Source organism: Sinocyclocheilus anshuiensis, unplaced genomic scaffold, assembly GCF_001515605.1.
Source record: "Sinocyclocheilus anshuiensis isolate Anshui unplaced genomic scaffold, SAMN03320099.WGS_v1.1 scaffold1091, whole genome shotgun sequence".
Lineage (NCBI taxonomy): Eukaryota > Metazoa > Chordata > Actinopteri > Cypriniformes > Cyprinidae > Sinocyclocheilus > Sinocyclocheilus anshuiensis.
Genome location: NW_015544196.1, coordinates 181477 through 194208, shown reverse-complemented (window position 1 = coordinate 194208; position 12732 = coordinate 181477). Strand labels below are relative to the sequence as shown.

The following is a 12732-nucleotide window of genomic DNA, read 5'->3' as shown; positions in this document are numbered from 1 at the left end:
CGCATAAACACATTTCATTACACCAAATACACAAAATAATGTTCTTTTTAGCAACATCATATGACCCCTTTAACTACTATGTACTTACATCAAAAAATAAGTACAATGTACTAATACAGCAATATTGTAAAATATTATTACAATTTAAAATAACTGTTTTCTATTTAAATATATATGAAATGAAAAAAACCTTGTAGGATTTACTTGATAAGATCTTTGTAACAACAACACATTTTAAGTCAAATTTACTGCTACTGCTCTGTACAATTTACCTGTTATTGTCAAGTAAAATCTACTTACTACTGAACTTAACATTCGTAAAGAAATTAAGTAAATATTACATAATTATATTTAATTTAAAAGTGTTTATTTAAAGTAATTAAGTAAAGTTTATTTATGTTATAGACATGAACCTTGCATTTATAAAAATATTAAGTAAATCCTACTAAAGTAAAAAGTAAATAAGTAGATTTTATTATATATGTTTTGATCGAGATGTCCCATTTACTTAGTTTATATATTACTCATTACTCCCTATGATTATCCAAACATTGCTAATTTCTTTTTTATTAATATAACCACATAAACTGTATTCATTTTGTCTCTACCAGGGGTTCTCAACTCTGGCCCTCGAGGTCCACTTTCCTGCAGAGTTTAGCTCTAACCCTAATCAAACACACCTGAACAAGCTCATCAAGGTCTTCAAGATTACTAGAAAGTTACAGGTTGCTAAACTCTGCAAGGACATGGACCTCGAGCGCCAGAGTTGAGAACCTCTGGTCTATACCTTTATCACAAATCACACAACTAAAATACAATTCAACTCTTTATTTTTCCAACATTAATAAAAGTGAATCAGTCACATTCACATGACCTACTAAAGTCTGGACACACGTTTTTAAAGGTGCATTCAGTAAAGCCTCATAAAAAGTGACATTAATCAACAAAACATGCATACCTCCACTGGTAATATTTGGTCTACTGAAAATATACAAAATAAAGTATGACTGAATGCTACTTCAAGCGTCTGCTGTTCTGTAATGCAGTTCAATCACCATTACCAACATGAACTGCATTTACTGCACAAGGTGCAGTAAAGCCTCATAAAAAGTGCCATTAATCAACAAAGCATGTATACCTCCACTGGTGATATTAAAATAGAAAACAAATAAAGTATGATTGAATGCTACTTCAAGTGTCTGCTGTTCTGTAATACAATTCAATCTCCATTACCAACATGAACTGCATTTGCTGCACCATACACAGTTTCGACCCCAGGAGGTATAAAATATAGAAAAAAAACATGAACCAACATGAAAACCATCAGTCTGTCTTCCTCCCCACACCTCAAGTGTCCACTCTATCGGCTTGTCATGAGAGCTAGGTCACCCTGTAAATGAACAGACACAATTTGTGATATTAAAACAATGATCTAAAACATTCAACCACAATTTTATATTATGCAGTGAAGAATAGGTAAAAAATAACAACAATAATTTTATATCATGCAAATCTAAGCATAGATTTATACTTGCCTGAATATGAGAATTAGACAAATCACTCCTATATGGTCCTCAGTTTACACTCCGGCTTATTCTGCAGTGAATCCAAAGCCTTCCTGTTAATAGAAGCATGTGTTCATAAGCCTTTGAGTTTTAACCAACAAATTACAGATTGATTGAGTAAAAGAAAAGATTTAACTGGCAAGACTGGACTGGAATTAAGTTGAATACCTTTTGTGAAACAGAAAGGTTCTTCAGATGTTAAAGGTTCTTTATGGAACCATTTAGACAAAAGGGTTCTTCTGTGGCATCGATAAGCACCTTTATTTTTAAGAGTGCTGTTTTTCAACTAACGTGTCACACCTGCCATATAAAAGCTAGTAAATTTCTCAATAAAAGAGCACCTGTCATAAAAACCTAAAAATGAATGAAAAATTAAAAACGAATCCAATCAGAGTTATATTAAAAACTGTCCTGGCTCTTCCAAGCTTTATAACGGCATGGGCGGGTGTTTTCTTTCAACAGTCCAAAAGAAGTCCAATAAAGCGCATCCATCCATAATAAAAAGTGCCTCACACCAGGAGATGAATAAATGCCACCTGTAGCGAATCAATGCTATTTTGTAAGAATTTTTTTTTTCCTGATTTATTTTTCCATTGACATTTACCTAATCCATAATCATAAATCAATATTATCGTCATAAATATTACCAGGAGAAAAAAGTAAAAGGGCACAGAAAAGAACGATGATTTGTTATTAATTTATGGAGACAGTGTTATACTACTCTTCTAATTAGGTATTGCAGCCCTGCTATTATTGTTTTTCCTAATTTGCAAGTTGCTTTGGATAAAACCATCTACTAAATGGAAATGTAATGGAAATCTAATGTAAAATATTCTGACCTGGAAAATGCCAAGGATGAAGCAAGTTAAACAGCTTTTTTAAACACTCTTGATTGTGCATCTTTGGAGGTATGTGCAGTTTGGCACATAGTCAACATTCATCACACTATTCTTTAGATAGCATGTGTCAGATTATACAGCTGGTTTGTGAAATTGTCCAGTGTTATATTACCATATATGGTATAATCTGTGTTTATAAAGCAATACGGAACTAGATAAAAAAGTTTGTCAAAGTTTAAAGCAGCTGTAAAAGCTTGAAGTTTGAAAATGTAGATAGACAGATTAGATGATTAGCAAGTTACTAACATGTTGCTAGCCTGTTTCTAGCATGATTAGCATGTTACTAGCATAATTAGCATGTTACACGCATGTTGCTAGCATGATTAGCAAGTGACTAGCATGTTTCTAGCATGATTAGCAAGTTACTAGCATGACACTATCATGTTTATAGCATGATTAGCATGTTACTAGCATGTTGCTAGCATGATTAGCAATTAACTAGAATGTTGTTAGCATGCATTCATCACACTAAGCATGTCGCTAGCATGTTTCTAGCATGATTAGCATGTTGCTAGCATGATTAGCAAGTTACTAGCATGTTGCTAGCCTGTTTCTAGCATGATTAGCATGTTACTAGCATAATTAGCATGTTACATGCATGATTAGCAAGTGACTAGCATGTTTCTAGCATGATTAGCAAGTTACTAGCATGTCACTATCATGTTTCTAGCATGATGATAGATAGCTAGATAGATAGATAGATAGATAGATAGATAGATGATAGATAATAAATATTAGATAGATGAGTTTGAATGGATTAGAAATAGTACATAGAAGGGAAGCTTTATTGAGTCTTAAGGGATTCTGGGAGTTTAGATTTGAATTTTGGCAGTTGGAGTTTGAATAGTCTTGGCTCATCTGAACATTCCGTCAATGTAAGTCTATGGGATTTTTATGATTTTTAATCTTCAGTTTTATGAAAACTATAAGTCGGATCAGTCTGAAAAGACAAACCACACTAAAGTCAGAACAGTCTGAAAGATCTGGGCTGAGTTTGGTGGTTCTAGCTTGAAAGCTATAGGCTAAATATATCTTCTTATATAAAGCTAATAATAAGAAGCTTAAATAGCAGATAAGCTTTCTCAAGCCAACCTAATGATACTAAGGCCACGTTCACACTGTTAGTTTTTGGGATTGACAACCGCATTTTCTTTACAGGTGTGAGTCTCGAAATGTCCCGTTCACACAGCAGCTTACAGTTGCGTTTAGAACACTGTCTGGTGCAACGGGAATCAAGCACGTATTCCTGACCAGTAACCATAGCGACAGTGACCAAAGGAAAATCAAAGATGGCGACGTGCATAAAACTGAAAGTCTTATCACTTTCTGACACGACAAGAGTCCAATCGAGCCGCGAGTTCGTCAAATCTTCATTAACCGACATGTGTGAGTTCGGTTTCAGAATGCGTTTGTGAGTCCTGAAAATAACCGATCTTCTTTCAGACTAGTGTAAAGAAACACCCAGAATACACATTTAAGTGTTTGTTTAACTGCACTTTATCTATTTGCATTTGTAGATATTTCAGTATCATCAGATATTGCAGTGCATATCTTTAAAGGCTGTTTTCTCAAAATGAGCTTTTAATTTATATTCTGAAGCTTTTTACAGTAATTGTTGTTTTTACATAATTTTCCTGATTTCATGGAACATTATTTATAAAAACGGTTAACTGTTAACATTATTTAAACGGTCATAATTATTATTATTATTAATAAGTACAAAATCTGAATACAACAAAATTGCATTAGTTATAAAATAAAAAATATTTTTGCTTTTACATTGTTTTTATACAATATAATTGTATTATATTATTTTATAATCAATATTATTGTTTTTATATAAAAACATATTAGCATTATATGATCTGGATTTCAAATCTCTATTAGGCCTATTTGTTAAGTTCCTAGTTATTGTTAATTTCCAAAACTGTTATAATAACGATTATAAATGTGCAAAAGTTATTGCGAGCCGCGTGAATTATTACGAACAAAACTTTATTTGAAAGGCAAAGTGAAATAAAAATTTGAGAGCTTTGTCAACAATATCCAAGGCTTCAATCCCTGAAACCCACAGCTGACCGTTGAGAAGAACTGGCCTTCATCTACTGTTAGTTCATCCTAACGCTCCCCCGACTGCAGGCACCAAAGATTAACACACAATCAACAGACAACAAACGACACGTACAGAAAAGAGCCGATTGAGATGTTTTATTCTGGGTTTTTTGGTTTAACTTTTAATTGTTCTGTGTTTGAAAGGCGTTCGAGGAAATGGAGACCCATCGGAGACAGAGAGGTGATCACAATGAGGCGACCTGAAAGGTCAGTGAAATACTTTTACCCAGAAATCACATCATGATGTATAATCATCAACAAACAACATCTGTAATTGAAATTATTTAAATATCGCCAATAGAAACTAGACCATATCCTTGACGTCAAGGCCTGCCTGAGGATGAAGGTATCAGAACCTTCTGCCTCCTTCCAAAACTTCCAACACTGCTCTCAAAGGAATAGTTCCCCTAAAATAAAAACCGTCATCATTCACTCGCATTTAAAACCATAATGTTTTTCTTGTCTTCACAGATAACTATAAAGCCTTATATAATCCTTCTGTGAAAAATCGGGACGTTCCCGCCACAACAATTTGTTAACTTTTTCAGAATTTTTTTCAGAACGTTAAAAAGCATCGACAGCCAATCAGAATCCACCCAGCGTTAAAGCGCGCGAACATTTAAAGCGGCAGAAGACAAAGGAAGCGCGCACTTATAATAAACTGAACGTTATTGTCTGTTGGTGTGGACGCTAATATAGTTATCGTTCTTGTGAACGGGCCTTATTAGGGTCTGCTTTTCGCAAGCTGTTATATATCTTCAAAACATAATATGGAGTACACTTCTTGACAGACCCTGGTCAGCTGATTTAGACTTACAGAATATCATAAACGCTTGCAATGACATGAGGGTGAGTAAATATTGACAGAACTTTATTATTTTGAGTGAACTATTACCTTTAAATGACAGGAGTGTGAATAACAAAACTCTTAAAATACTGTCTTGTACGTACCTGGTGCTTACAGTCGGTTTTAAGGCAAACCTGGTTTTCGTTTAGCTCTTTGACTAGCAGAAACCTTTCCGGTCAGTACAACACATACACTCTGCCATTACATCTTTAAGTTCAGTTACTGGCTTTTGTTGATAATTTTGGCACAAAATCTCCAAATAGAAGGAAAACAAATAAAGAATTTGCCTCCGAACAGTGACGACGTACATCATAAACGATATTAAGGGGGTAAACATGACAACACAACATACAGAGACACCATGTTCTGTGTAGAGACTATTCAGTTGTTCTCACAGTTTCATATTAAGAAGACACTGGACAGCAGTAGTGCTTTTTGGGGTCTTAAAATAAAGTACAGACTTAACGAAGAGGGGGGCTCTCTTGCATATTAATGTCTGCAGAATCAACGCAGCATGCATCTTCACAAGCGCTCTTTAGCAAACACACTTTTTAATATATCTTTTACCATGTTGGAAGGTTTTATTTGGCACAGAGAGGGACGATTTGGCTCAGCGTGCAAAAGTCAACATGAAACGGTGTTTATAACCCATTTTACATTTACATTGTGATTGCAGCTTTTTGATTGTTTCCGGCCTAGATGACAGCATCTGAAAACGAAAGTCGTTATTATATTATTATTATTATTAGTTATTACATTTCAATGAAAGATCCTAAACTGCAATGAAGAATTATTCACAAAAACGTGAATTAGGAACGTAAATGGGGTTGGTTTAATTCCATGCTGACTTTAGACTCATCATATGAGATGCATATAGGAGGGTTTGGCATCCAAATTGAACACAATTTGAGTGACAGCGAGATTAAACCCCCCCGTTACACGTCCTTTACAGGGTGGATGTAGTACAAATATGATGTTAAAGCTAGCAGACAGAAAAACAGAGGGGAAACGAGGGATATTACCAACTCCCTTGTAGATCGAAAGCTACATTTGGGGGCTTGGAGAAAACGAGAGGAGAGAGGAAGATGAGAGGAAAGAAAGAGAAAAAGAAAGACATTCAGCGCGTTTATAAATCGCTCTCTCCATAGAGGGCGCTGGAGAAGGAGATGTAATCCAGGGCTCCAAGGGCCACCTCAGGGCCGATGTACTTGGTCATGCGGCTGATGCAGTACTCGGCCTGCTCGGGTGGGAGTTCACGACGAAGCTCCTCCACGGTGATGTAGGGCTGAACGACAAGAAGAGACACTTTTACACCAACTCTCACTGTGTTTTTGTACTAAAATTGATACTAAAACGTGTGCAAATAAACATCGAGCGTAATTAATTCTGAATTCTCCCAGACAATATGGCAAGTTGTTTTAACATTTAATCCTTAAAACATACTTGTATCTATTCAGTTTTTTAGCTACTAGTATCTATTCCCATTAGGTATTAGTACTTACTCATTAGGTACTAGATGTTATTTATTAGTTACTAATACTTATATGGCAAGCCATTTTAACATTTGATCCTTAAAACATACTAGTATCTATTTTCGTAACACTTTATTTTAAGGTGTCCTTGTTACATGTTACATGTACTTACTATTATAATAACAATAAATTATGCATAATTACATGCAAGTAACCCTAAGCCAAACCCTAATCATGTAGCAAGTACATGTAGTTGATTAATACTACTCAGTACTTATATGTATAATTACACTGTAACAGGGACACCTGTTACAATAAAGTGTAGCCTTATTTTCATACTACTAGTACTTAATTTGTAGATACAAGTATCTATTCCATTAACTAATAGTACTTACTCATTAGCTACTAGTGCTTATTCTTTAGGTACTACTACCTTTTGAAATGATACTAGTATTTATTCATTAGCTACTAGTTATTTTATTTATCAGAGTTACTGGTACATTCATACGATACTAGTACCTATTCAGTTCAAGTATCTAAAAATAGGTACTAGTATCTAAAAAATAAGTACTAGTACTTAATGAATAACTACTAGTATATAAAAATATGTACTAGTCACAATTGGAATACATACTAGTAAAAACTGAACAGTTGCTATTTAAATGACAGATCCCCATAGAAGTCAATGGCAAAAATGCGAAACGTGTTTCTAGCAACAATAGAGCAGTTACTAGTCACTATTGAAATAAGTACTAGTATCTAATCAATAAGTACTAGTATCTATTTCACAGGTGCTAATATATAATGAATAAATACTAGTGTATTTAATTGTTAGGTACTAGTTCTAGATACATGTACCTTTTAAATATACAGTGGTGCTTATTATGAGATACTAGTACTTATTGATTAGCTACTAATACTTATTGAATAGATATTAGTACATATTTATTAGATACTGATACTTATACCAAACCTCTACAGTGGCCTCGACAGTGCCAATTCTGACTAGTCATAACCTAAGACGAGTAAAAAAATCAGAGTGCTTAACTATAATATTTAAAAAGATAGTAGTCACTATAGGAATACATACTAGTCAGAACTGAATCGTTGATATGTGAATGACAGATCCCCATAGACGTCAATGGCAAAAATTTTAAATGTGTTACTAGTAACAACAGAATAGTTACTACTCACTATTGAAACAAGTACTAGTATCTAATAAATAGCAACTAGTATCTTTAAGTTACTAGTAACTAAACAATAAAAACTAGTAGCTTAAGAATAAGTACTAGTACCTAATGGAATAGACACTAGTAGCTAAAAAAAAATTCTAAAATAGATACTAGTACGTTTAAAGGATTAAATGTTAAATCGGCTTGCCAAACAGACACAAATGGATTAAAGAGCAGCAACACTGGATGTTGATCTCACCTTGTCGGAGGCCAGGATCTTGAAGGAGGCCATGACCTGTTCAGCAGTGTCGGTTTCAGCTGTCTCGCGTGTCATGAAGTCGATGAAGGCCTGGAAGGTCACCACGCCTGTGTTGTTGGGGTCCACCAGGGTCATGATGCGGGCAAACTCCACCTCACCCTGACAGAAACAGCCAATGAGATTCAAGATATCACATTTAACTTTGTGCTTATTGGTGTCCAGCAAAGCGCCTACTGAGATTGAAATTATTCCTGGTTGAGAAGATGGCTTGACTTGTAAATGATTCAGTATGAAAGAGAAGTTTTCTGCAAAGTCATGCTTAACTTAAAGAAATAAGCCTTTTTAAAAATGATGTAAAAATAACAATTAATATATATATATATTTTTTTTTTGTTATTTATTCTAACAAACTAATTTGTTTAATGCTCAAAACAAAAATATTCAAATGTGTGATAGGCTTACATTTTTAGACATGAATTATTTGTTTATAATTAATGATTTATTTATGTTTTGTTTATTTATTTACATTTACGTATTTAATTATATTTCAAAAAAATATGATACAATGTATTTATGCTGTTGCCAAAATATTTGAGAATTTAAAAAACCTTATTTTGAAACCACTGCTCAAATGTTTGGGGTGTTTTAAAGAGGTATAAATACGCATATTCAGCAAGGATTTATTAAATTGGTCAAAAGTAACAGAAAAAGAGACATATGTTAAAAATTAAAATAAATGCTGTTATTGTGAACCTTCTATTCATCAAAAAATCCTAAAAAAAAAAAAAAAAAAATGTACTACAGTTTCTACAAATATGTGAAGCAGCACAACTGTTTTCAACATTGATAATAATCAAAAATGTTTCTTAAGCAGCAAATCAGCATATTAGAATGATTTCTGAAGATCATGTGACGCTGAAGGCTGGAGTAATGATGCTGAAAATACAGCTGCGCATCACAGAAATAAATTACATTTTACATTATATTCACATAGATAGCCGTTATTTGAAATTGTAATAATATTTCACTGATTTTCCTGATTTTATAAAAAAATGCATCCTTGTTGAGCAAAAGAGACTTCTTTCAAAAACATAAAATAATCCTACCGACTCCAAACATTTGAATTGTATGTGCATGTAATTTGGTGAGGATGAATGATTTTGTCACAGTGCATTAGTAATATCGATACAGAAGGGGTTTTATGTGAGTGGGAGGAGTTTTCTCGTCGCTCACCAGATCGTAACCCATGGAGATCAGACATGCGCGGAAATCGTCGGGGTCCATCATGCCGTTTCTCTTCTGCAAGTTAAAAACAATAGTGAGTCCCCTTGCATACGGTCAGATGTGAGTGTGGATGCGCGTCTCACTGACCCTGTCGAAGTGGTTGAAGGAGGCTCTGAACTCGTTGAGTTGCTCCTGGCTGATGCCCTTGGCGTCGCGGGTCAGGATCTGGTTCTCCACCTCGTTGATGGTGCGAGCGATGGTGGTGAGCAGCTGCTCCCAGCCCACACGGACGTGCTGGAGGAGGGAATGACGGATGATGCCAGAAACAGAGCCATCGTCAATTGTTGCTGGCTCTTGAACATTCATCATTCCTCTCATAATGCTTACTGTTCTGTGTGTAATGTGAATTTGTTATGCAAGCTCCGTTTAATGGTTTTATGTTTGGGTAAGGCATTATACAAAAAAAGCTTTATATTATTATTAGACTAAATATTATTATGAACACATCACTAAAATATATAGGAGAGACCAGGTTAATCATTAATGAATTATAAAAAATAAAATAAAAAGTCAATTATCTTTTGCTTGTTTGCTGTTTCCAAATTTTTTTTGTGATTCATTATAGTTCTGTATTTAAATTTAGCTAAAATGTATTTTAAAAAATGAACAGAAAATTAAAAACATATTAAATACATGTATGTTTTGACTTTTTTTTTTTTACCTTAGTTTTTATATTTTATATAAAATATAGGGTCTGTGTTTTAAATTAACTCTAAAAGTGCTATTATCAGGGTTACTATAGTTAACTAAAATTAAAACCATCAAAAATGAAATGAAATAAAGTCTAAAACAACGTTAGATTAGTAAACATTTCTCATTTTAATTCCGCTTTTTTAACTAAAATTCAATTCAGTAATTCAGTATACTTGACATTCTAACATAAATGAAAAAAATCTAATGAAAGTTAATAAAAACTATTTAGAAATAAAAACGTGATTTTTTTTTGTTGTGACTCATAATAGGTTTACTATTTAAATTGTGCTAAAAAAATCATTAAATAATTATTTTAAAATAAAAACAGTAACATTAAATACATATCTGATATGGAAAATGGCTTTTTTTTTTACTTAAGCTACATTAACTATATTTTAAATAAAGGCATTCCTCTTGAATTTGTGTCAATAAAACGATAGGTTTCCACTGTGACAACTTACCCCACTATAGGACTAATATGTGTTTTAAAATCTTTGTAAAATCTTTGCTTTGTAAAGGCTTTAAGTTTTGTATGTGTAAAAAATTGATTTTAAAAGCCTGTGAAATATTCATAGGTAGCATGAAACTAGTCCCAGTCCCCCGTATAACACAAAACAAAAAAATGAGTGATTGTTCTGAAAATGAAGCCTGTGTTTGTAACAGAATACCTCCATGGTGTAGTTTGTGTGTTTGTTGTCGAAGATGAGCGCCTCCTGAATGAGCTGGTGATCTCCCTCCTGTTTGTCAATGTTGGATTTGTAGTTGATGATGTTCTGCTCGTACTGCTTCAGATTATTCATCTGTTCCTCCAGAGAGCCGGTGATATCCACCGACACGTGACCGATCTCCTAATAACAGCAAACCGACAGAGAGAGAGAGATGGTGAACAAATGTGCATCAGAAGAGAAAGACCAGAAGTCTGTAAATAAAAAAGGAATCAGCAAACAAAGTCAAGAAGCTTAACCAAGCTAAAAGCTACTCATACTTAAAAAAAAATTTTTTTTTATCGTTTATTCATTATAATCATTATTTTTGTTCTTAAAATAAATGTTACCTGAAATAAAATAAAAAGTTAAAGAAAAAAAAACAACTCAATAAATTAACTTATTCTATTTAAGTTACCTGGCAAGGAAGTATTTTAATTTAGTTTAAATTGATGCTTTACTTAGTTACTTCCCAACACTGATACCTTTAAAAGTTAAGTTTTCAGAAATTGGAGTCTTGAGGCAAAAGTGCAACTAATATGAACAAAAATGCCCCAGAACAACTAAACTAAACCCATTATAGCTGTCGAGATTAAAGTGAAGTTAAAAATAAATAATAATAATAAAAATGACAAAAAAACAACACAAAATTACCAAAACTTTAACTTAAAATTATAGTGAAACCAAAAATATCAAAATCATTCAAAATAAAGGGAAATAACAAAAACTAAAAAAAAAGACAAAAACACAGAGCAAAATTACCAACTAAAATTAAAATGAAAACTGAAGAAAAAATAAAATGTAAATCTAAATTAAATCTATTATGGCTGTACAGGTTAAAGTAAAATGGGGAAAAAATTAACGAAAAGTGTTCATTTGCATCAGATTTCTTCACTTATATGTGATCCTGGAGCACAAAACCAGTCTTAAAGGGTTAGTTCACCCAAAAATGAAAATTAGCCCACAAATTACTCACCCTCAAGTAGGGATGTAACGATTAACCGCGAGCCGGTTGAAAATCGATTCAAATATGTGACGATTCAAATCGGTTGAGATGCTAAACAAATCGCGATTCATTTAGGTGTAGGAGTTTATATGAATGCATGTCTGAGGGGAACTTACTGTCTTTAGAAAAGTTTAGATGGTATTTTTTTCTTTTCATCTTGCCTCTGTATAATGCATATTAAAGTTCATAAGTTCAGCGCTGCTTTGTTTACAGCCGAAACCAAGTAAACGCATTAAGCGCCGCCTGCTGGCAGAGAGTGAATCTGCGTCTCAGTCTGCTGTTTCTGTTTCATGCTGATATTTTTATTTTATTTATAGTTTAGTTTATAGTTTCACAAAACTGAAGTCAAACCATTCTGTTTTTGCTTCAAATTTCAAAATTATATAATCTAATTTAGATTAAAAACTGCTCATGTTGAATATATGCAGCATCTTTGTTTGGATCATGATTAAAATGCAGTGGTTGCCTCTAATTTTAAATGGAAAGAGCACAGACAAAGCCTTAGTTTGTTTATATGAAGAGATTTATTTATTTGTGTTACTTATTTATTTGATTTGGGGCTTGTTTTAAAATTTCAATTTAGGTTTGTTATTTACATTTACAATATATTTAAATTTTGTCATTTAGCAGATGCTTTTATCGAAAGCGACTAACAAATGAGGACAATAGAAGCAATCAAAACCAACAAAAGAGCAATAATTTACAAGTGCTATATTAGT

The 12732-nt window shown here is 33.2% G+C and overlaps 1 protein-coding gene across 1 annotated transcript in view; it reads right to left on the bottom strand.

Moving 5' to 3' along the window:
• Positions 1 to 4657: 4657 nt before the first annotated feature.
• The window catches only part of LOC107696733 (alpha-actinin-3-like), a 46571-nt gene continuing 38496 nt past the window's right edge, over positions 4658 to 12732 (bottom strand). Inside the window, exons 17-21 of the mRNA XM_016497213.1 lie at positions 10972 to 11151; positions 9698 to 9844; positions 9560 to 9625; positions 8327 to 8485; positions 4658 to 6708 (exon numbers count right to left, since the gene is read on the bottom strand). Coding sequence (XP_016352699.1) covers positions 6550 to 6708; positions 8327 to 8485; positions 9560 to 9625; positions 9698 to 9844; positions 10972 to 11151 — 711 coding nt within the window. The 3' untranslated portion in view covers positions 4658 to 6549. The remainder of the gene's footprint in view (positions 6709 to 8326; positions 8486 to 9559; positions 9626 to 9697; positions 9845 to 10971; positions 11152 to 12732) is intronic.